The sequence below is a fragment of the Notamacropus eugenii genome, chromosome 4 (genome assembly GCF_028372415.1).
Source record: "Notamacropus eugenii isolate mMacEug1 chromosome 4, mMacEug1.pri_v2, whole genome shotgun sequence".
NCBI classification, from domain to species: domain Eukaryota; kingdom Metazoa; phylum Chordata; class Mammalia; order Diprotodontia; family Macropodidae; genus Notamacropus; species Notamacropus eugenii.
The window spans coordinates 469,111,755-469,137,878 of record NC_092875.1 but is presented as its reverse complement, the minus strand read 5'-3'; the positions used below and the strand labels follow the sequence as shown (position 1 = coordinate 469,137,878).

Sequence of the window (26,124 nt, the reverse complement as noted above, 5' to 3'; positions counted from 1 at the left end):
AGTGAATTTCACACTTCCTGCTTTAAGCTTTTCTTGAAGACTTAGGGTTATTAATATGAATTTTATTATAATCTGCTAAAATACAGCGGTGCCTTCAGGGGCCCTGAGGATATATGGGGAATTCCGTGCCCATATGCTAAATTACTCAAACTGCTATAATTTTTACAGGTCACATTCTTTTTTTTTCTTTAGTTTTTCTGTCTCATTCCTTGAATTACCATTTTATCCTCCTTTTTAAGTGCCTGTTTATAACAGTCTGCTTCCCATTGTTCTTCTGGTCTGCCATAAATTTGCCGCTGACATATTCAAGCTTGCCAGATTAGTATTTATAAGTTTAAAAATAAGTGGGCTCTGAGACAGCACCTGAAAGTCTTCTTTTGATAAAGTGCTTAGATTTTGTGACACCTATTTCAGGTTATCAGAGACATACTTTGTCTTTCTGGTACTTTGGCTAGCCCAGATCAGGTCCAACGAGTCTGTGTACTCTAAAGCCAAATAATTTGCAGTCTTCAGATGAATTTTTCTACTCTCTCCTTTTGGTTCACTTCTGCAGGGAATTGAGTTGAGGCATTGAAATAGCTGTCAGGTTCACTTTCTACGAAGTAAAATTTCTTGACTCTTAAATTTCAGGTTAAAGAGACTTTTTACTTAGATTTAAAAGATAGGGCAGCTAATATGGAAATGTTTTGCCTTACTTCACATATGTATAATCAATATCAAATTCCTTGCTCTCAAGGAGTGGGGAGGGAGAGGAAACAGAGAGAATTTGGAACTCAAATTTTTATTAAATAATTGTTTAAAAAATTTTACATTTCATTGGGAAATATCTAACAAAATAAATGTAAAATTTTCTTTGAAAAAAGAAAGGACAACGTGGCTTCACACAAAGCAGTATGGAATGCAAGAGGATTCGTTCCCTTTCTGTATTGTAATGACAGCTACCGCAGTTGACAAGCTGTAGATATGGAGGCACTCTTAGGCAGTGTCTAGGTGTACCATCATTAAGTCGGCATGGTGTAGGTATTCAGAAACTCAGAACTCTGTTGCATAAGAAAGTTAGGGTGGTTTTATAGATTAGAATTTTTCTCCAAAGGAAATTTATTTACTGTGATATAGGTCTGATGATTAATGGACAATCTGATCATAAATGTCATTTTAACATATTGAGGTAGAAGACTTTTCTTTACAAACAAATGTTTAAATCATCATCACATCTTAATGTTATTGGTGACTGCTTTCTTACAGACTGAGTATGAAGAGCTCCTTCGATATGCTGTGGTGACACCCAAGAGTGATGCCATTACTTCAAAGCAATCTTATCCTAAGTCATTAGGGGGAACAGGTGACAGGATATTGAGTGCAGTGACTGAGGAGCCACTTACTTCAGGTAAGAGAGCACACCGTTCATTTAAAATATTGCCACACATGAATAGTACTGACTTACTAATTTATCATTGACTATATATTTTAAAAATACAGATTTTTAACTCTCAGACTCTGAAATTAAATGACCAAAGAACCACAGAGTTACCAACTGTCAACTCTGACCAAAGAGCTACAAAGGTTATACACCGACTGTTAACTCTGAAAAGCAAAGGAAAACCAAATCCTCACAGAAGTTACATACAAAAAGCCTTCTTTTTTCTACTGGAGGAGTCTCTTGTAAGACAGAGGAGACCCAAGGCAGCCAGGCTAAGCTTTGATACACTTAGTTGTGGCTACACAAAGAACCTGGCAGTGAAGTGTAACAGTAACAGTGAGGCACATTTGCATAGTGACAAAAAGTCCATTCATAGCAGGGCTTCAGGACTGGGACGTGGTTCCTGCAGGTGCTTGTCTGAGCTTAAGGACTGCCTGGAGGTGGTTTGAGCCAGTTCTGTGATTTGGCTGCAGCAAAATTCATCCAGAAGGTTAGTGCAAAGGATTATTGTTATGCCAAGCTCAGGGCACAGCTTGCGGGCTGTGTCTCCTGAGGTGTCTCCTAATAGTAAGAAAGAAAGGAGTAAAAAGAGGGATGGTTTGGGGTGGAAATCCTGTCATAACCAACACATAACTTTATTATTTTATTTTTAAAATGTATACTAGTCATGAAATTTTTCTTCCATGAGCAGGTTAGGAGCTAACTTTCCTTATATGGAGAGTATATCACTTTTCCATGTGCTTAGTGGGTATGAAGTAAATGCTTTCTTATAATGATGATGGTAATGGCTTAAGTTGCTGAAAAAGTATTAAAACTCTGTATTTTGGAAAACGTTGCGTTAAGTAGCAGAGTTGATATTGGTAATATAATTGTAGCCCAGTGCGTTGTGTGTTCATTACCCATAAGTACTTTAATAGTTCCTCTTTTACCTCTGTAGTAGGACAACATAAAGATTGTTTAATTATTAAAGAATTTACATGAAGTTTTCGAAGATTGATTCCAGTTTAGTTATTTGAATTCTATTTCCAATTAATCCTTTGGTGTGTAGAGAGAGACTCAAACCCTGAATAAGAAAGGTTTTGTCGTAGTGTCTTGTAACTTTCCTTTGATTCACTGAAATAAACTCTTAGGCTGGTTATCTTCTATTATTCATAAATTTCACAGTTTTTGAAGAAATTTTCATTCACCTCTGTGTAGTTTAGGAATGAAGTAAGAGTAAACTTTTTATTGTTTTCCCTTGATGACACAATAACACATTTAATGAAGCACAATATACAGGCTGAGAAGTGGATGGAATAATTATTCCACTGACTGCCCCTGATATTTACAGCTTAGATACTTCCCAGGAGTTACTGAAAATCCCAGGGGAGCCTCTTATTAAACTGAAATCTTACCTGTATCTTGGTCCCAGAGCATGGAGTCTAGGACAGCTCTGTATATTAGTATTTCATTTTTGGCTTTTCTAAAAGTTATTCATTTGTTTTACCTGCAAATTTTACCCAGTTCTGCTTACTCTGTTTTCCCGTGTTTTGCTTTTTGGTCTAGACCGCACTTATCACTTCATTGGTCTTAGCACCTTCCGTAAAAACTTCATAGTGCAAGAGAGTTGCCTGGGGCACTGAGGGATGGAGTGCCTTGTCCAGGTCACCCAGCCAGTGTGGCTGAGAAGGAGTTGAGCGCAGGTCTTTCCATCTCCAAGGCCAGCTCTCTGTCCACTGTGCCATGATGGTATCTCTGCAGTTGTTATGAGATATCACTATTATGTTAATATTGTCATATATTTGTGTGATATTTTACATTTCCAATGGTCCTTCAGATAACCTCATAAAGGCATGTATTATGTCCATTTTACAGATACAAGAGACAGAGGTACAGAGAGATTAAGTAAATGACAGATGAAAAAAACAAGTCAGATTATAAACAGCAAGTAATAATGACAACCCAGGATTCCAGATTCCTAGTCAAATGTTAATTCTACTATTCCATACTCTCTCCTAAATTCTACAACAATGATCTCATTGCCTCTTAAAGGTTTACATAATATCTCTTCAAATGACCTAATGGCCAACAGTAGGTTCCAAGCAAAGCCCCACTTGGTTATTGTTTGGACCTTGATTGGCTCAAGATGAATAAGTAGTTGTTTCTGTTTTGACCAGAAACCCTGAGGGTCTTTCCCTCCAAGGGACCAGGGAAAGAGGCCACTTTCTACCTCATTTCTTACCTAGCTTTAATCACTGAATGGGCATTGGCTCAGTCAAACTGAAACCTGTTAAAGGCTTCAGTTTAAAAGGCCAAGGTCTCCCCCTCCATCCAGATCTATATCTGGCCACTAGACCCAGATGGCTCCAGAGGAGACAGTGAGGCTCATGACTTTGCACAGCTCTCCCTCCCTCAAATCCAATACACTTGCATGTCCTGGCATCACCTTCCTGATGTCATGGTCTTCTTCCTAGAATGAAGGACAAACAGTACGAACAGTGAGCACGCCATAACTGTGCCAGGAGGGGCAGGTTGCCTAATCCCCCAATCTAGATATTCTGGATACTGAGACTTTTTCAGCGATTTGGGTATGGACATAAGGACCTGTTTGGGATCATAGCCAGTGTGACTGATAGGGAACACATACAGGTATTGGGAGTTAAAGGAAGCTACAAGTATTTTGTTCAAAGTGAAGAGGGAGTGAAGGGAGCAGGATATAAATGCGTGTGATTTTTTTTTAAAGCAGCAATAGAAAGCCACACACACATTGGGTAGATAGAAGATTGACTAAATAGGGATTTTGGGGGAGACATAAATAAGAATTACAAGGGATCAGAAGTAATGAAATTACTCGTGCCTAGCTGGAGGGAAAGTCTGCACCAATGATACCACAAAAACCCATCGAAGGGATTTGTGAGGACTTTTTGTTCACATGCAAGTGGGCAGTGATCACCTCTGAATGTGAAGTACAAAGAAGTTGTGTGGGTGTGTACCATGGCTTCAACCCAAAGTTTTCTCAACGTTGTTCTTTCCCTGGTTGTTCTGAGTTTTTTTTCCCCCCGTTTACAGTGTCACTTAGTAATGTAAAGTTTGTAGATAGCCATGTTTACAAGTTAGCATCACTAATTCCTTTACATCTGTGGTCCTCAAATTCTTTGGTCTCAGGACCCCTTTCATTACACATGTAAAAACTGTTGAGTTCCTTTCCCCCGCCAACAGCTTTTATTTATGTGGATTATATCCATGTTTATGTATTAGAAATCTGAATGTCTTAATGTTATGAAAATGGCTTTTACCCCACGGATCCCCTGAAAGGGTCTCAGGGATCTCCAGAGGACCCACGCCACTCAAGTTGAAAGCAAAAATAAGCGAGGTGGTAGAGAAGCACTAAACCATTGCTGAGTTTCCAAACTGAGCCAAACTACGTCCTTGGCTACTCAGAGCACTCACAAATGTTACTGAGCTATTGTCAGTGATCTTTAAAGAATCATGGAAAAGGGCAAATGTTCCTGTTTTTCCAAAAGGGGAGAAGATGGAATCTGCAAACTGTAGACCGGTAAACCTGCCTTCAATTCCTGGTAGAACTTCATTATATATTATTAAAGAGATGTTTGGAGAACTTTTAGAAAGGATCATGTCGTGAGGCCAGCTTCGTCTGGCTTCATGCTCCCACAGTCATCTTGGTCTTTTTTGCTAGAAAATGGTGAAGCACATCTGAATTCCAGCAAGCCATTTAACAAAGTCTGTCTTGCTACCCATGTGGACAAAAGGGAGAGGTGCAGACCAGATTGTATTATCATTGGACTATGGATTTAGAGCTGGAATGGACCATAGAGGTCGTCTGGTCAAATCCCCTCATTTTATAGATAAGGAAACATGAGACCAAGAGAAGTTACTGACACACCCAGGGTTACTATAGGTAGTATCTGATTTGAACCCAGGCCTGCCCAGCCTCAAGTCCACTGCCTTATCCTTCATACCATGCTGCCTCTTAAAGATTTAACATCAAACAAACTTCTGATAATAACTTCTAAATAAAAACCCCTAACTCATAGATCTAGAGCTACAAGGCAGTCAAGAACTTATCTAGTACAATGCTCTCATTTTACAGATGAGGAAATTGAATTGTAGTGAGGTCAGATTACTTGCCCAACGTCACACTGTTATGTTAAGCAGCAAAGCAGAGATTTAAGCTCGGTTTCTGTGACTCTCTTTCTGGTACTCTTTCTGATATACTAGACTGCTTACACATAACAAAGTGGATCTGAAACTGATTGAATGGTCAGATCCAAAGAGTAACCATTAGTTCATTGATATTATCTCAGAAGTGAGTCTCTAGTGGCATACTTTCCCTACTCTTCAGAATTTTTATCAGAAACTTAGATAAAGGCTTAGATGATACACTATCAAATCTGCAAATGAAATTCTCCCTTAGAGGGATAGTTAATATGTGAGAGAATTGGGATTTAAAATTATTTCAACAAGCCAGAACACAAAGACTGGACTCATTCTGCTTAATTTTGGAAATCTGGCATTAGCGATGGGTAGAAGTTTTGGAGGCAGATTTAGGCTCAGTGTAAAGAAAAACAGTTAGAGTTGGTTTATAAATTTAATGGTTAAAGTAGTGAGTCTCCCTCTACAAGAAATCTTCAGAAGGAGGCTGGATAACCTTAGGTTAGGGATGTAGTAGGGGAGATTCCTGTTCAAAAATAGGTAGGAATCTGGGTCCTCTGAAATCCCTTCCAATTTCAAGACACTGTTATTATGTTTAAAAAAAAAAACTGTAGTTTCTAGTAAGTGATTTTTTTTTAGAAGTTGGAACTTCTTTTCAGTTTCAGTGAAGCATAAAATAGAGTACCGTTGAGGCACGGCTAGCTGGTAACTCCATCTCTTTGGACTTCCTTTCTCTTAACTGTCCAAAGCTGTGGTTGATCTCAGTACCGTTAAGGCTCCAGCTTGAACATTTCATGATTCCAGGGTTCTCTGGTAAAGGAATATATCACAATTCTTGTCTCTCTGTCCACCCGCACCATCAAGAATTTTTGATTACTATTTGGTATGACAAGAGATATCATGGTCTAGTGGAAGGAGTACTGGATTTGAAGTCACAAGACCTGGGACCTCAAGCAAGTTGCTTCCTCTGAGAGCCTAAACCTCCTTTTCTCTAAAATGAAAGGGTAGCAGTGGATGACCCAAAGTCCCTTCAAACTCTTAAGTCTATTATCTCATTTTATTTGAATTTCCAGTGAATGGTCCGATGGTTACCAGCTATTAATTATTTTCTTCCTTGATGCTGGGCTTAAAATATTTCTGTATTCCCAGTGTGTGTTTTGCTTAGTGAGCTGCCTTTTAGCATTAAAATTATTTTTTTGTATTTCAATGAATATTAAATTATTTTATAGTGTGAACATTTTATTCAAGGATGTATAAAGCTGGTCTCTATTTAATGTGAACAAAATCCCCTAAGTTGTTGTATTATTCAGATTCCCACTACATATTTCCAAAGAGCTAGAAGCAGTTATTACATTTGACATAATTATAACTTCAAATGGTGTGGATTTGAATGCATGCTTTCGCTTCAGGGAATTCGTTATTTGTACTAATAAAGATTTAGCTGAATGTGCATCACATTTGTCCTCCTTTACTGCAGGAAAGGACCCTACAGGAAGAGAACACAGAAATGAGTCTGAGAGGATATTAGAGATCAACAGTCCAAGTACTTCAAAAACAGAAGGTACGGTTATCTCAAGAGAGTTGCATTTCTTTTTATTTCTTCAAAGTTCCCCTGTCTTCCTTCCATACCTCCCTCTCCCCCAACAAGGAATCCTCTCATATCACAAAGAAAGATAACAAAGCAAATGAATCAGCTTGATAGCCCTGATATCTGTTTACAGCATTCTACACCCACAGTCCCCCATCTTTCCTACCAAGAAGAAGAAGGTATATTTCGTCGTCAGTTAATCCTCTGGAGATTGCTCATTTCCTTTAATCTGACTTCTTTGTGTTTCTGGTTTTTAATTTACCTTATTGTGGTCACTGTACATATTGCCCTTCTGGTTCTGCTTATTTCACTGTGCATCATTACATAGAGTCTTCTAAATATTCTGATAAGTAGTTTATGCAGTTATGTTTGGCTTTAGCATTGCTGGAGTGCTTAATGCTTGGTGGTAGCATTTTGAAATATCTGTTGCCTGCTTATTTCATTATAGTTTTCATATTGAAAATGTTATTGTGAGGTGACTAAGCTAGTAAGTGAAGTAATGTCACATGGCATCTTGATTTTCTTAAGGGTAAATACTAAAATAAAATTTTGGTTGTTACAAAATTTGGTCATTGGGAAGAGTTTTTAATTAAAAAAATCAAAAACTGATGGAACAATAAAATTCTACCTTCTAAAGTACTATAGTATCCCATTCCTTCTTCCTCCAGCCACTATGGACAAAGAGTTAAGTGTCACGTGGGGCATAATAGAAAAAACCCTGAGCTCTTAAGAGTCAGGAGGGGGATGGAGTTGCCCCGTGACCTTGTGTAAATCACTTCGAACCGTAGAATCAGCATTTGAATGGAAGTCATCTCATCAAAATCTCATCCAATATAAAAGTTAATATTACTCTGAGAGATGATTGTGACTAGTCAGCATTTCTCTGAACATTTCTAATGAAAGGGAATGCTTTACTTCAGAAGGTGGCTTATTTCATTGTTAACGAGCTCTGATCGTCTGAGATTTCTTCCTTATGTTGAATTGAAATCTGCCTCCCCTGATTTCTACAGGCATATCTCAGATATTGCGGGTTCAGTTCCAGACCACCGCAATAAAGCAAATATGGCAGTAAAGTGAGTCAGTGCATGTAAAAGTTAGTTTTAACTATACTGTAATCTATTGAGTGTACAATAGTATATGTCTAAAAAAATACATTCCATAATTTAAAAGTACTTTATTGATAAAAAATGCTAAGCATCATCTGAGCCTTCAGGGAATTGGGATCTTTTTGCTGGTGGAGGGTCTCGCCTTCAAGCTGATGGCTGCTGACTAAGCAGGGTGGGGGCTGCTGAAGGCTGAGGTGGCTGTGGCAATTTCTTAAAATAAAACAGCAATGAAGTTTGCCATAGCAATTGACTCTTCCTTTCACTTGAATATGGAGGCCATTGTAGGATTATTAATTGGCCTAATTTCAGTATTGTTGTGTCTGAGAGAAAAGGTAGGCCTAAGGAGAGGGAGAGAGATAGAATAAACAGTCAGCTGGTGACTCAGTGTACCAGTAAGCACCCCAACATACACAGGGGAGCCTGCTATCACAGGTTCTTTGATTTGGTTCTCTAAAAGCAAAGGCAACTTTGGAGGAGTTAACAATCACCTTAATCAAGCACATATTTCATTCAGTTAGTTCCGGGGAAAAAGTCAGCACCCTGAACTTAAGAGAAAATACAGAGAAATCTAAATCAGCAGATGATGCTTCCAAACTGTCTATCAGTAAGCAGTCATACATCACATTTCAATGGACAGGTCCAACTGTCTGACCGTGGTTACCAGAGAGGGAAGCCCCAGCACCTGGGTTATCAAATTGAGGAGACTGCTTAACGGCTTCCCAAAGTCTCATCTGGCACACAAATGTCCTTCCAGACACTAAGCCCCAAAGTAAACCACACCTTAGAATCTTTGTACACTTTTTAGAATCAGAGGGCATGATGTCCCTTACGAACCAGTGCCTCATTAACTAAAGGTGTGGGCCTTCCTACAAATCTTCCCAGGCCCAACTATGGGTGGGAAAGATCCTCCTTAATCATATTATTCAGAGGCACTTTTAGTAAAACAAAAACAGCAAAAGGTCCTACTTTGCTTGCCCTCACAGGCCGTCAAAACGCAGCAGCATTTATAGATTAAGTTCAAGGTCTTCTGTGGGCGTGGTTTATGAAGCCCCAGAACAAACACAATGAAGCATCACGGATATGAAAATAATAATGGAAAAGTTTGAAATATTGTGAGAATTACCCAAATGTGACACAGACGTGATGTAAGCACGCACACTGGAAAAATTATGCTGATGCATTGACTCAAAGCAGAGTTACCACAAACTTTCAATTTGTGAAAAACACAATATCTGCAAATCAAAGTGATTGTATACCTGTATTCAGTTGGCCTAATTCTGTGCTCTGAATCAGTACAAAACAAATTACCCCCCTCTCACATTGCGACAGCCTTCCAAATATTTGATGACAGCTAGCAAGGTTCTCCTTAATCTCTTTTCTAAGCTAAACATCCCTAGATCCTCCAACAGTCAGCTGTTCCTCATACAGGTTCCAAATTCCTTAACATCCTGGTCATTCTGTCAGACTTTTCTCAAGACAAGAATAGTGGTGTTACTCTTCTCCCCCTCCTCTCATTACTCTCCATTTACCTACCATTGTACTTGATGTAGCCCCAAGTAGAAGGTAAGCTCCTTGAGGACAAGAATTATGTCATTTTTTCTTTCCCCAGTGCCCGGCACAGAACTGTACGAAGAGGGTAGAGTGTTAAATTGAGTTAAAAGAGTCATGGTCCTAAGGCATGTTTGTTATTTTTACCCTTATTTATTTTCCTGTAATTACTAGTAGTAAAATCCTCCTAAATTTGGGAAAGAGAGAGAGTATGTGTGTGTTTCAAGAACAGAAAATTCAGGCAAAAGTTATGAAAATTCATTCTGGTGAAGAGTCAGCCAGAAAGGAGAAAAACAGATGTTAGCAGGTGAGAATGAAGAGCAGGTAGTCTGGTTTCTGGAGTTCAGAGAGTAAAGGTCAGTTGTATAATCTAGGAATTGTCCCTTATCCCAAGAATATATACAGAAGTATATGTATCTGTAAGAGGTTATATATAAACCCAAGTGTCAAATTCGATTCAGTTTGGGCATTTGCTGTTTTCTGGTTCTGGATTCTTCTTTCCACTCTTCCATGAACTTCATACCCACATCTCCCCCCTTCTCAAAATTACCTTTTCTCTATTTTATATTTACTTCCATGTGTAAAACTCCTGAAGAGGGCAGGGGCTATTTCATGTTTGTCATTGTATCCTCATTTCTTGGCACATAGTAGGCATTTGATAAATGCTTAGTGATTAATGAATGGATTGACACCCCCCCCCCCAAAAAAAGCATTGCATTTTTGTTGTTTTTTTAATTTAATTGGGTTTTGTTGAATTTTAATTTTTATTAAATGAAGTAAACCAGCAAATGATGAAAAATTTAACTAAAAATGTTAACTAGCCATCTTTAGATTGAGAATAGAAAGAATGCTTAAAAAACAAAAACTGATTCATGAAATTTTCCCATGCCATCATACTTTTTAAAATGTACACTGTTGATCATAAAGGACCCCAGGAATTAACAGTATCCCATTAGAGGAATCATATCTGTGACTTGGTTGGTTGAGACAGGAGAGAAGAGGACCATGATCTACTTAATTATTAGAAACATTTTTTCCGTTACCTGACTCAAAGTGAGAGCCTGAAAAGGCCTTACTTAGCCTAAAAGGGCCAGGGTCTCCCACTGCATCATGGGACATATCCAGTCATCCTGATGAATATCTTGTCACTGAACCCAGGCGGCTCAGGAAGAGAAGGTGAGGCTGGTGACCTACACAGCCCTCCTTCCCTCAAAGTCAGCTGGAAGTCCTGTCATGTCATCATCTCCCTGACGTTGTGGCCTCATCGAGAACAGAGGACAATACAGCCTGTAAGAGACACTTCTCCATTGTGGTTCTCTGGTTATGCCTCACTTTTGTCTGTGTCCCTCACGCATGTGGCAACACAAACATGTGCAGCGTCCTAGGCACAATGGGACTATTGTTTCTCATGATTAGGACACTGTATGTGTAATGGTGCAGGTGAAAATTATTGGCATTTTTGTCACCCTCACTCCCCCAGTGAACCCAAGCCATTCTCTGAAACAAAAACCCATCTTTTGAACCCCAATGTTCTTCCAGTGAGGTGTGTTTGTGCATCTCGATGCATCAGAAGTAAAAAAAGATCAAAATTGTAAGTGACCCAAAGGATAGTGGAGAGATGGAGTCCAAAAACAAGTAGGCTTCATCTTATTTGCAGTGAATGAAAAACATACGAGAAGTAGCATGAGATGTCGTCCAGGATATGTACGATTGGAAAGGCAGACAGGCCACTGGTATAGTTCCTGTGTGAGATAACGGGTGGAATGGCAAAATGCTGCACCAGTAGCTGTGACGTGAGGACTCTGAGGAAGGCACATACTTTCTGGGTCTTCTGTGCAGGTTCTTTTGAAGAACGTGGACAAGAGTCACACATGGATCTGTGGCAGGGGGAGAAGCAGTCCAGCTTAGCTTCTCTTCTTTTTTTGTGAAAATGTCAGTTAGATTCATTTCTCTGAATAATGCCAAGTAAGTTGACTAGATAAAGATTTAGACCTGACATTATAAATGAGCTAAAGTGTGATTGTTAGCACTCTCTGCCCCAGTCCCTGCAGAGGGCAGCCACACAACACTGAGAGACAGGTTTAATTTTTCTTTCATAGACTGTTATGACCAAAGAACTAAATCCCCTAGCAGCCACTTTCTGACAATAAACTTAGCTGCTTGGTTCTGAGATAATAGCAGATTTATTTTATCACTGTGATTGTATTGAAAACCTTTAAAGCTTGGTAGAAGATTCTAGAGCTTATCTCTTCCTGGTATAGCCTTCAGGAACCCAAGGTTATCTCCTTGTCACAATGAGGAATCAGAGTAGGACTTTATACACATTTTCCTTCATTGAACATACACATTTTAATTTTGGTTATTCCCCCTGTTTGGTTATTCCTACCTGTTATTCCCCCTTGATTTCTAGATAACCTCAACCTAAAATCAGCTTCATGGTATTTCATGATGGATAGAAACAGCTTGATCCATTTTCCTCTGACCATAGAAGTCTGGTGATCCAAAAATTCTTAATTGGTATTCTTGATGCCATCAATAATACACACTACTTCACTGTATATAGAGGTGTTTAATAAACCACCAAACCTATCAAGTGATTAAGTAGAAATTAAAATTTTATGAGATGAAAATCACATTCCTAATACATGGAAAACATGTAGGCTTGAGAATATTATGAGTAGCTTGGTTGTCTCAGTTCAAGAAAAAGATAGACATTGTCTCTGGCTCTTTTCACCAACGTGTAATAGCAAATGCTCTATAAATGTTTTTGCATGTTATGTATTAAATTCATGTGGTAAGTGTTACTACCATAGCACTAAAAAGTGGAAGCAGACCCCAGTATGTGATTTCCGTTCCCAAGTAGGGTTTACTTAAGGCACAGGTGACTAGGGCCCAGGATGATGGAGAAAAGCACTGGAGTGTGAGTGACTCTGATCTGCTCTCAGTAAAGCCTCTAGTAAAGAGACTGCATGTCTTGTCAGCTGCCATATTTGTATGGGACAGGCAGCAGGGAATCTTCAGTACTAGTGCATTTGAGGACAATGATTAGTTTTCCTTTTTGTCTTTGTATCCCCAGGACCTACCACAGTGTCTTAGAAAAAGTGTACACTTAATGTTTATTGAATTGATAATATATGGAAAAACCATAATGTCTAACGTGATAATCAGCAAAAGCTCACCTTTGATCTGGCCTCGAAGGTTTAGGAGCAAAGCGTAAAGCTAGAGTGTTAGGAACTTCTCCTAATTTAAGATAAAGTGGAAGTAAAATTCATTTCCATTGAGAGGCTGTGTTTATTTTCCAAGGGCTAGTTATTACCCATTTCCTGATTGTAAAATGGTGGATTCTTGGACCGCAGCAACCAGTAAAACATAAAAATTACCAAAGGGCACTCAGTCCTTTCCATTTCGCAATGGTAGGACCAGAAGGCACTCTCACAGTTTTTAGACCATCTCTAAATGTTCACTTAGTCGTTAGCTTTCTAAATACGAGTTCCTTGTCTGGTTACCAAGTGGGCAAATCACTACTGGGGAAAGTGAATTTTATTGATCTTTTTTATGTTCTCCTTAAAAATTAAATCTGGATACTAAAGAAAGCAGCAGCTGAATGGATTGATGGCGCACAGACTTTCCTTGCAGATGCAAATTAAAGATTTGACAGTTAGAACAGGAAGTATCGAATATTAGGAATTCTTCTGTGTAACTGATGAATATTCACCAGAAGAGCCACCATGAAGATAGACTTGCTTATGGACCAGTATCTGTGGTAGAGACTGAAGAGGACCAAGAACTCAATAAGTTAATAACTCAAGAATGACAGCAGCCAAAACTAGTCCTAAATTTCACTAAATATTGTTGGGATCCAAGGTCTGCAAGATCAGCCTATTCCTGGTTCTTGTAGTCAACAATAAGAAAGAAAACATGGCCACAGTCAGAGGGGAAGGAGAGAGGATGTGTACTTTTTTCATCTTTTTTTCACTCATAGTAGGATAACATCCTGCAACTGACTTCTCAATGGAAGTCAATACTCAGTTGAGGTATTTTTAATGTTTCTTGACCGATAAAGAATTTTCTCTTTGTGTTTGTAGTTTTAACACCATTGTCACCACCAAAGAGGATCACTCATCCAGTTATGGACTTTTTCAGCACAAATCATTTGAATGACTCTTCCTCAGGAGGAACTTGTAGTTCCAGGGAAAAAGAATTTTATGACAGATTTTTTAATGAATCATGTGTTACTGATGACAACCTTCGAAAGATAGAAAATATAATTGATCTCTGGAGTTCAGGTCTTAAGGTATGATATTTATAGAAAATATAATCTAACTGATTTGTTGTTGATCATTCTGTTTCATCAGGAATTCATGGTTAATGACTTGGTCAACACTTGGTTTTGTGTTTTACCTTCCTAGATAGACTGATTAACATCCTCAGATGGTTTCCAGGCTCTCCCAACATATTTCACTGAATTTCAACGTACCTAGAAGCTTTGTGTATGACTGATTTGGGTACCCTGTTGAACGTTTAAAATATAGGACCACATTCGTGTTTGACTTTGGCCATAGCGCATCAAGGGTGGCACTGAAGCCAGTTCAGGTTCTCATGCTTTATTCCAATGGCACAGAGACTAGCATCTACTAATTTAGGAAAGACATGTCATTTTAAAAAGAAAAAAAAAGATTGCTTTTCATTGCAATATTCACTTTTTTGGACCTCTAGGCATTATTAAAGATCATAAGATCAATAGTTTTTGAGAGCTGGGAAAGAACTTAGGGGCCACTGGGTTCAAGCACTTCATTTTATAGATGAGGAAATTCATTAAAAAGCTCAGATAGGGTGAGTAATTTTCCCAGGACCGTAAACTAGTAAAGCTCTGAGGTAGGACTTAAATCCAGCTCTTCCTGATTACAAATCCCATTACTCTACCCAGTGTATCAAGCTACCTCTCAAATTAAGTTGACAATCTCTCATTTAAAGTTAATGTATTTTCTTTCTGACTAAATGGAAATAGTTCCTACATCAAAGTAAAGTTTTAGACATCCTCCTAACTTGTAGTTCTTAGCAAAAATGAAACACCAGTCTATAGTAAACTGCAAGCCTAGTAAAATTAATACAGTGTGATGTAATCTGCTGTCATCTTGGCATAGGATGTCTGTCTGCAGTGTTCAGAAGAACAAATTAATACTTAAGTAGGACAAATGCTGGAAGCATGGCTTTTCCCAGACTTTTGTTGTTAATAATTATATGTGTGAATAATACATATATGTTTGTATGTATTGTACAAACTCACAGTTGGAAAATGATTTTTTAAAAATTGTCAAGCAACATATCTGAACCACCAAAGACGTAACTAATGCTAAGTAATTCTGTGCATAGAGAAGCTGTAGCCCTTCTAAGTTCTGGTATACTTTTATTTGTTTTTCTTTGGAGCCATTTCTACAGTCTAGAAATAATCATCTTTATTTCTAATTCTGTTACATCCCTACTTACAACCAGTAACTTCAACTGGCGGTACTCCCCCATAGCTCATCTTTGTCTCCTTTCCTACCTAACTGATGCCATTTCAACCACTTGAAATGTCCAGCCGCCAGCCTTCCTGTGAAAATCACACCCAGCTCCACTGATACCTTCTCTGATAACCCCAGCCAAAAGAGATCTCTCCTCAGTTTCTCGTACCAGTTATTATCCATACTTACCATATGAGATTTATTATACATTTTCTTACATATAGTTATTATCAGACATAGCTTATCACTTCTTCTAGATTATAAGCTTGTGGGTGGTTGTATACTCACCATTCTACAGCATATAACAGAATACTATTATGCGTAGAATATGTTCAGTAAATACTGGAACAAGTTGACAAACAGTTTAATTCTTCAGATTTCATTTTTTCCATATACAGTATGGATGTTTGCTATGAGTAATCAAATATACCCACTCAGTGAACAGAGTCATTAAAATTTAAGGGGAAAAGGTTTCATGTGCAATATTTGGGGTAGAATCAGTTAACTTCTTCATCATGGCTATTGGTAATTTAGTACATCTTACCTGTTCGTATTATGTTTTGGAAAAATAATGGTTGATAAAGGAAAAATGCCAAATCTCAGTGTTTCCATTAGAAGACTGAGTTTTTTTGTTTTTTTTAAAACCTCTACCTCTTGTCTTGAACCACAATAATATGCTGGAGTAGATTTGTGTTCAGTGTGTGGTTTGGTTTTTTTTAAGAGCTATCATTGGCAATAGATGGACTGTGCTAAAGTAGTTTAAGAAACTCTAAATACTTATATATACCGATTGTCAATTTTCTTGTTCCTCAGACAAATGTTCTAACTGAACTAAGTAAATGGAAACTTAATTTTATTGATTGGCATAGAGCAGAAATGAAAAAAGAGAAGGACAAGCACGCGGCGCAAATAAGAAGAATGCAGACCCAAGTCGATGACTTGAGTGAGCTGCAGAAGACTTATGAAACTTCCGCTGGGAGAAAAGATGAGGTAATTGTTCTTCTATTTTCTTAATTTTGAATTTCAGAGCCATTCAAAGTCTGGAAACTATTTCTGATCATTTAGTGTATAGGAAAGAAAAATGCCTCCAAAATCCAAAGGGAAGCATATATCTACCTGCAAGATTTTTTATATATATTGATATGACATATACTGTAGAACTCTTGCCACTGGCTCCGTGCAGTCAGCAAGTAACTGTTACCTGGTCTTGGCAGGCACCAGTATCTGGTGAAATATAACAGCACTGAGGCAGCTAGGTGGAGCTGTGGTACATAAAGTGCTGGGCTTGGAGTCTGGAAAACTCATCTTCCTTAGTTCAAATGTGGCCTCAGACTCTGCCTAGATGTGTGACCCAGGGCAAGTCACCTAACCCTGTATGCCTCAGTTTTCTCATCTGGAAAATGAGCTGGAGAAGGAAGGGCAAACCACCCCAGTATCTTTGCCAAGAAAATCCCAAATGGGGCCACAGAGAGTCAGACACAACTGAAATGACTGAACAACAACATGGAAGCTTTTATCAGGAAGCTTGGAACTTACTACGGCATTGCCTCCCGAGTTTTGTCTTTCCCTGCCAGTTCTGATTATAGAAGGAGCTCATAATTTCCAGTGACTTTGGGCAGAAGAGTACCCAGGCTTCAAATGCAGGGAGGAATGTCCTTCTGTATCAGTTTCATAAGATATCAGTTTCAGAAACTGGAGTAGTACTTATCTCCCAACATTTCTGGTGCAGAACTTCTCCCATTCCTCAGATTCTTTTCGTTATACCTCTCCACTATGTATTTCCCAAAGCATACTTTTTATTAAAGAATAAGAACTTACATATATTCAATTCACAAATAACATCTGTATGCAATCCTTTTTTTCACTTTTAAAATGGATGCTTTTTGAGGTTTTTTTCTTTGATATTAATCAATTCCACATTTATTCTCCTTCTTCCCCCTCAGTCCCTCTCTCTCCACCCACCCCACCCCCTACCTCCATTGAATCCCCCTCCCATTACAAATTAAAACATTAGATAAAACCTATTGGTGAAGCAATATTCTCTACCCAAGGTAAAAATCTTTAAGTGTTAACATCAGAGAACAGTGGTCCTTAAGCTCAGCACCCATTCAGCCCCCACCCAATTCTCCTTGCTCAGGGCAGAGACACAGAAACAAGCACAGTCCAACATGTGGGTTTATGCCTGCGGCCTACATTGAGATCCCCTCAGGCTACAGAGACCTTACACTTCTTCCCCTACACACACCTCCTAGCCTGTGCTACCAAGAGTAGTGATCACAGCTGGCGACCTAAATTACCCAATTTGAGAAGGGGCTGAGGAAGTTCAGCTCTGGAGGTGTGTAGCTACCAACAAATGGGGTAGAAAGTGAATGAACTTAAGGGGAAAAGACTAAAATTCCAAACACAAGCAGATCAGTCCATCAGCTAATTATGAAGCACCTCCCGTGTACTCGTCACTATGCTGGTGCTGGGGAAGCAAGTACAAAGAATAAAATCCCTATTCACAAAGAGCTTTCAGTTCTAATGAGGGAGAAAAGTACACATATAAACATACGTAATAAATCCAACATATGCAAAGTAGTAAAATTCAAGGTAATTTCAGGGGAGGACGTTAGCAGTTGGGATTAGGAAAGACTTCGTGAAGAAGATGCTGTATGAGCTCCATCTTCAAGGGAATGAAACTCAGACTCAGGCAGAAAGCAACCAAATGAGAGGCACACGGGTGAGGTGGCCAGGGCACAGACTCAGAGGCAGGAGCCAGCTGTGTCAGAGACAAGAGAAGGCCGTTGGACTGCACTCCAGGAGGATGAGTAGCGTTCAGGGGAAAGATAGATTGGGGCTAGGTCGGTGAGGCCTTTAAAAGTGAAACGCAGAAATTTATATTTATAATAAGAAACCACTGGAGTTGCTTGAGTAGGAAAGTCAAATCAAGGATTTTTCAAACATTGTTGAAATGAAAGTATGGTTGAGTGTGATAGTGATGCAGAATTGTCCAGGGGAAGCGTTAGAGGTCTGATTCTGTTACTAGTCGTCGAAAAGTTTCTTTAGTATAAATGTTAGTGCGAAGTTAACGTGATAATGTTCATTATTTTATAGGTCATTGCTACCTTGACTGAAGCTACAAACAAGCAAAAGGAAAGAACAGATTTATTGAAAACATTCTTCCGCTGGCGGATCGAACACCTCAGGGCCAGACAGGAGGTATCACCAGCACCATAAATGTCTGTGCCTAGAAGGAGGGAGAGCGATTTATTGGTGTTTCTGTTGAGGTCGCAGGTTTTTGTTTGATAACTGACACAAGCTGAGTCACTGAATTGATGTGATGTCATTTAGAAAATATTTGCACACCTCATTCCTCATAGGTGCTTTTGTCACTTATTGGAAGGACTTCCTCTTGAGCACAGTGCCGCAGGGTTTTGGGGTGTCACTTGCTGCCATAGGGCATATTAATGATAATTATGCTTTTTAATGCTTAACCAGTTTTGGGACCTTGGGAGGTCGTTAAACCCTCAGTGCCCTGGGCAACTCTAAGCCTCCAAGTCACAGAACAGGTTCTGATCTGAATTAATAGAAATAACTTCCTCATTGAAGTTCCCTCCATTGATGAAGTGATAGGTCATGGACCTTTATTCAGAAGATGGCAAACATGATGGTTAGGGGAGGACCTCGTTCATTTCTCTTTGTTCAGTATGGTGCCAGTGATACCACCTGGGCAAACTGACGTTGCCTACATTGACTGGCACACTGAGTGAGGTGACTTCATTAATTCATCCAACATATCCCCTAGGTGTCTCTGACTCAACATATCCAAAACAAACTCGTCTACCTCTGTTCCAGACTTCTCTGTCCTGTTGAAGACCGTCTTTTCAGTCACTTCACATCCTTGGTCATCCTCAATTCCTCACCTTCATCACATATCCAGTTAGTTGCCAAGTCTTATCATTTTCACCCCCACAAAATCTCTTTCATCTGCCCCTTTATCTGTATTTGCAAGGCCTCCAGTCTAGTTGAAGTCTTACCTGGGCTTTCACAATAACATCTTAGTTGTGTACCTGTCTTAAGTCTCTCTCCTCTCCAGTACATCCTCCATCCAACGGCCACAGTGATTCACCTAAAGAGTAGGTCTGGGGGCAGCTCGATGGCACAGTGAGTAAAGCACCAGTCCTGGAGTCAGGAGGACCTGAGTTCAAATCTGACCTCAGACATTTTGACACTTACTAGCTGTGTCACCTTGGGCAAGTCACTTAACTCCAATTGCCTTGCCTTCCCCCCTCCAAAACAATTAAAAAAAAAAAAAGAATAGGTCTGACAATGTCACTCTCCTTCTCAGTAAACTCCAGGGGCTTCCTATTATCTCAAGGGACGAATACTGTCTTGGGCATTTAAAGTCCTTCACTGCCTGACTTACTGAAAGTTGAGCACTTGACTACAATTTGCCTTACAAACTTTATTAAATATTGCTCCCCTTCATACATCCTAGAGTCTAGCCAGACTGGCTTCTCTTCTGTTTTTCATAGACAACACTTCTCCCCCGCCTCTATACCTTTGAGCAGGCTGTCCCTTACGCCTGGAATGCCTTCTCTTCCTACCGTCCTCTTAGAATCCCTAGTTTCCATCAAAGCGTTACCTACTAGACAAATCCTTTCCTGATCCTTCCAGAGGCTGTCTTCTTCTTGCCAGATTATCTTGCATTTATTCATTTATTTTGTACAGTTGTCATATGAAGTTGGGCTTAGCCAGCTGAGATATTTATCACTAAGTTGGCCTCAAGGTAATGAAATTTTTTGATCACAGCAACTTTTGAAGAGCTTACCAAGCAGGGGTTACAGTCTATATAGATGGAAAGTATACCCACACTGATAAAAATCATCCCTGAAGTAGTAAAGAAGTAGTATTTATTATTTTTAATATAGCTGAATAAAGCAGTATTCTACTTTTCACCCATATTTTCTATGGACTTTGAGATGCCTTTCCCTTTTGGCACTGCTTTCATTAAGATTTACGAAGCTAAACTAGCTGACCAGCACTACCACACAACGTTGAAGAAGAAGATCTGGAAGGCCTGGCGCTCCACCCTGAAGTCACAGTGGAAGGATGCGTTCGAGAAAGCTTGTCAGTCCAGAGCTGAAGAAATTTGCGTCCAGATTTCGCGTGATTACGAAGCTCAGGTTGCAGCAGTAAGTACTTTTCCAGTTAAGCTTTTTACCTTTGTATGAAACACAAAACAGGCAGACTAGCCCACTTCAATAAACGCCACTTGGAACATTGTGAATTTGAGTAGTATTTTTGAAAGCAGGATACTCCAAATAATAGCTAGTCCAGAGAGTCAAATTTCTTAATCATCTTTAAGTTGAGCCTCAAAATTTTAATTTCTGTGTGTATAAATAAGATATTTTGTATATATGTAATGTATAAATATATCTTATATTTACATATAATGTATATATTTCTTTTTTTATCATTTGTTCAACATTAAAAATACAAATTTTTCACTTATTCTTCGGTACCCACCATAGTGTACTGTCTTAAGCACTATGAGAGAAACTCTTGTGGAGCATGCATCTTCTTGAGATGATTTGAACTTAATGGCATGCACACATTAAAGTTACCCTTCAAAATGTACATGGATGTTAGCCAAAATAAAAGTACAGATAAACTTTAAAAGGTTGAGTATTTTTTAAAATGCAATTTTTTTTGCAATTTTCATTCATGACAGAATTATATTGTTTCTATAAAATAAAAAGGTTGGTTTTACAATGAAGGAAAAGTCATTTTATAGATTCTCAGAGTTGGAAGATACTTCAGAAGCCCTAGAGTCCAATCCAGAGCTGAACTCCACAACAAGTGCTCATTCAGCCTCTGCTTTAAGAGAGATTACCTCTCAAGGCAGCTCATCTCACTTTTGGACAGCATTGCTTGTTAAATTTTTCCTTATGTGAAGCCAAAGTTTTATCTCTCTGTCTCTTCAGCCGTTTACTCATTACTGTCTGCTATCAACCAAGCAGCACAAGTCTGTTTCCTCTTTCATATGACAGCTTTTCAGATACTTAAAAGCATCTACCATGTCCTCCCAAATCTTCTTTTCCCCAGATAAATGAAAGTTTGTGTAGTATGGACTCTAGTGACTTCACCCTTCTGGTGCCCTTCTCTATATGTGCTCCAGCTTGTCAAAGTCCTTCCTTAAAATGTGGCGTCCAGAGCTGAGCGCCATATCGAATGTGACCTGACCAAGGCACAGCGCAGCAGGACCGTCACCTCCCCTGTTCTAGACTCTGCTTTGTTGTGATTTCAGTTTTATTGCTGCTTTTTCCTAACAGCCATTTCTGGAAAACACCCCCCATGACAAAGAAAGACAGTTAAACACAGACGTCTTCTACTGTGACCACATCTAACAATGTAGTCTGTGCTCCTTTTAATATAACTTCACAGGATGCACAGGAACCTTTTCCAGTAAAGGAGAAGGAAGCAGAGATGCCTGCCACACCCCACTGGTAACTGACGTAGTTTTGGAAATGCTCCAACAGTAACAAACAGGGAAAGAAACTAAAGGCGTGAAGACAGTAACGAAGATGTGAAACTGTGTCCCTTCTGCTGACGACGTGCTGCTTTACTTGGAAAGTCCTAGGAAATCATCAGAGAAACCAATCGAGACAATTAAGAGCTTCAGCAGAGTTTCAGGCTACAAAATAAATGCTCAACAATCAAATTCATTTCTGTACACTACTAGTAAAAATCTAAGAAACAGTAGAAAAGGAAATTCCATTCTGAATAACCACAAAATGCATCAGTCTATCAAAGCATGCCAAAGATTTATTTCGATTCAATTATAAAGTGCTTCTTAAAGAAACAAAGAACAGCCTAAACAGTTGGAGGATTCAGTGTTTGTGCCCGGGCCATAGCAATATATTAAAAATGACAATACTACGAATGTTAATTCATGCTCTTAATACCATGCCAATCAAAGGGATGCTTTGTAGAATTTGATAAAATAGTAACAGAATTTATTTAGAAAAACAAAACTAGAATGTCAAGAGAAGTGATGAAAAGGAGGAGCGAAACTGCTCAACTTCAGACTTTACTGTAAAGCAGCCATCGTCAGAACTGTCTGTACTGGTTTTAAAAAATCAATGGAACAGTCTAGGCAGGGAAGAATAAGAAACAGTGGAATGTGAGTTAGCTTTATATCGCTGTTCATGTCATCAGTTAGTGTCCTGTGAAAGCTCTTGGACATGAGGGAGGGCATCTATTGTTCAACAGGTTTTTGGTTTCTATTTTTTTGGTATTTTGAGCTTCAAAAATCTCTGAAGTTCCAGCTTTCACCTTATGGTTAAGGATCAAAAGGGTAGGCTGACGGACACATCCAAAGTAGAGGCACATGGTAAATAAATCAAGATAACAAAAGAAGGGATGCTCATTAGGATTACCTGTGAAAACAGATTTACAAATGGAAAATCATTGCTGTAGGACAGATAAATCATTCCTGTGTCTAAAATCTTTCCAATCCTTTATCATTCCTTTGTCATTTAGTTAAATGCTACTCTGGAAGCTGCAAGGACTGAAATCCAAAAACTCCAGTGTGAAAAAGAAGAGTTTGAAGAGTCCATGAAGAAAGCTTTCATGCGTGGCGTGTGTGCATTAAATCTTGAAGCTATGAGTATATTTCAGGGCAGAAGTGACAGCGGTTAGTATGGCAAAATTAATGGTAAAATACCATCTTATTGCTGTTATCTCTCTTGTCAAAACAGTGTTATCTGACTTCATCCTGTTAGAGAAACTGAGTCTCATGAGGGCACATGTTGCCTTTTATATTCTTTGTGATATGAGCACTTAGTATACTACCTTTGTACATAGTGAATGAATGCATATATCTATATATGAAAAAGCATTTAGAGTCAATCCTCACCATTTGAGGAGTCTGCATTTGCGTGCTAAAATTTCTTTGTAGCCCTACAGTCAATACTCAGTGGCGCTTCTGAGGACATATACAAAACAGCAGAAAAGTGAAGTTGCTCAGCACACAGTCTGAGGTCAGACAAAGCAGTGCCTTCTTGTTTCAGCTGTTGTACTGTAAAGAAGGGTCCTTTTTCTTGTTCTGTTAGGGTTTTTTGCATTTTTCTGTTTGTTTTTGGTGATTTCACTGTTTAAAGTAGCCCCCAAATGTAGTACTGAAATGCTGTCTAGTGTTCATAAGTGCAAGAAGACTGTGATGTGCCTCATGGAGAAAATACATACGTTAGATAAGCTTCATTCAGGCATGAGCTGTTGGCCATGAGTTCAGTGTTTATGAATCAACAATATGGAACATCCAAAAAAGGGAAAAGGAAATTCACCAATCTGTATGTGAGGCCATTCTGGAAAATGGTACAGTAAATGTAAGAGAGGCTCACAAGAATCTACCCCTGTATTTCATCTCGAGACAACACCAAACACAATTTGGTGTTTGCAGTAACTTTATATAAAACATAACTACCACAAATGACTAGAATGACTATTAAGTACGTACTTCAGGCCAAGCACTGTGCTAAATACCGGTTATACAAATAAAAAAATAAAAACCAATAAAATGAAGTTCCTGCCTTCAAGGAGCTTACATTCTGATAGGGATAGAAAACTTTTAGAATAGTGGTTAGAGAGGGATATTTTGTTTGGAAAGTTACAGGACTGACGAGTGATTGCCAAACCCTTTTCAAGAACAATGAGAAGAGTCAATTTTATTATATAGTTCTGTAATACTATCATAGCATGGCATCTGTTGAGCCATGGCCAGAAGGTGAAGGGTAGCTGAAGGCAGATCTGAATGTATGGGTGGCTGAGGTGATGACCAATCAAGATAGCTGGGACCAAGGTTGGGAGTTCATAAGAAGCATTTGATAAATGCTAATTGAAAAGGATTTGATGTAGCCAATTTTCAGTCAACATGGATTTTTAGTTTCATGATGAATTTCAATATTCCATATTATTATGTCTGATAAATCATTTTATCATCAGTTCTCAATTATTTAAGCTCAGTGGAAGGTACAACGGTGCAGATAATACGTCTTACATTTTTATATTTTGTTTTTAGCATTGATGTTAATGTTGTCAATAACTTCTGTGGGCATTAAGATGTTTTTCATTCTCTCAAGCACTGGAAATCTCTACCTCATACTAAAGTGGCTAAATTCCTTACACTATTTTACTAGTCAAAATTTTCCTGACAAAATTGTGGATTTCCAATTTTGAAATCTAATTACCGATCCTTTTACTTTTAGGAGTTTCCCCAACTAAATTATCATTCCAGACAAATGTAACACTTATGTCAGTAGACTTCTCAATAGTCAATAATTATTTCAAAGAAATATCAATAACTTTTTCTGTAATATATATTAACTATTTAGGCATTGTCATTGTGATATAACGTGAGAAAAGCATACAGCTAGAGCCAGAAGCCCGAATTTCCAGCACTGGCTCTGCTATTAACTTGTTTTATAACTTAATTTACTCTCTCTGCCTGTTTTCTGTCACATGGAAAAATAATGCCCAAGGACCCTACACAGAATGCTGAAATTGAGCAGTACCGTGTATGCCATTTTGGTTGGACTGTTGAATGGTTAAGAAGAGTAATATAAAAGCTAGAACGACAAGTTAGAGCAAATTTTGAAGATTTTAAATGCCAGGCTACTACCTAAACTCAACTGGGAGCTCTGATCACCATCTCCTGTCCTCCTATTCCTTTCATTGCCACACTCTTCTCAGATCTTCTTTTCATCCAGTCTCTCCATCCTTCCTTGATTTCACAGTCTATCTACCCCTGTTCTGGCCTGGTTTTCCTTCCTTCAGCCTGGATACACTGGTTGGTCTGTTTATGAACAGGCACTACTTTCTAGCCTTGCATCCTTTATCCCTTTGTCCTTCTACATTCAGCCCCTGCTAATCCCCAAGCCAAGGTCACCGCCACCATCTGCCTCCCCCTTCTTACTTCTGAGCCACTTAACACCATTGGGAGAAATCTTTTTAAAAACCATGCTGATCCCATCCTCTACAAATTTCTCCTTTCAGGTGGGTTCCTGGCAGTTCTTATTCATTTCCTGTTGCCTTCTCTACTTACAACATCCTAACCAGTGGTTATCTAGCCTTTCCTTGAAGATGTCTAGTGAGTTTGAACCCACCACCTCTTGAAACAGGCCATTCCATTTTGGGGCAGTCCTAATTGTTGGCCAGCTTTTTCTTACGTTGAACCTAACTCGGCAACCTCCAGCCATTGCTACTGGTTTTGCTGCCTTGGGCATCAGAACCAGCCTAGTTCCTTTTCCTTTAAGATAGCCCTCCCAGTGCTTGAAGATGGCTGTCATTTCTCTGTCTTGTCCTTGTGCAGCTGTTTTGTTTTTTTTTAACCTAAGTTATATCTTTAACCTAATTTATATCTTTAAAATTTCCTCAGGCTATCATTTTAGCCTTCCACTGTCCACTGAGTGCACTGGCTGTCTGTCACTCATAAGGACCAGTATGCCATCTATGCATTTACCCACGTCCCTGACAACAACATACGTAGCACATGGCAAAAGTGGATCCCTTTGGATCCCTGCTACAGCATGCCACTGGAGACCTTGCTCCAAGTCAACAGCCCGCCATTAATGACACGTCTTTGGTTGTGCAACCAGTTCTGAATCCACCAAACTGTCCCAGGTGGATCAAGCCATCTGTTGGAAGCTCCTCATCTCACTGTGTCATAGAATCTCAAGAGTTAAAGGGGAGCTCAGCGTAGAGTCTAGTCCACGTAGGCACAAGAGTCCTCTACACTGTACCCTCCAAGCCTTTTACTTGCAG

At 39.0% G+C, this 26,124-nt stretch overlaps 1 protein-coding gene across 3 annotated transcripts in view; it reads left to right on the top strand.

The window, feature by feature from the left end:
* The window catches only part of POC5 (POC5 centriolar protein), a 75,118-nt gene that overhangs the window by 11,792 nt on the left and 37,202 nt on the right, over positions 1 to 26,124 (top strand). For all 3 annotated transcript variants that reach the window (XM_072606378.1, XM_072606377.1, XM_072606379.1), the window contains 7 exons: positions 1,246 to 1,387; positions 7,050 to 7,133; positions 13,900 to 14,108; positions 16,132 to 16,308; positions 18,415 to 18,519; positions 20,316 to 20,495; positions 22,846 to 22,999. In XM_072606378.1, the coding sequence (XP_072462479.1) occupies positions 1,246 to 1,387; positions 7,050 to 7,133; positions 13,900 to 14,108; positions 16,132 to 16,308; positions 18,415 to 18,519; positions 20,316 to 20,495; positions 22,846 to 22,999 (1,051 nt within the window). The remainder of the gene's footprint in view (positions 1 to 1,245; positions 1,388 to 7,049; positions 7,134 to 13,899; positions 14,109 to 16,131; positions 16,309 to 18,414; positions 18,520 to 20,315; positions 20,496 to 22,845; positions 23,000 to 26,124) is intronic.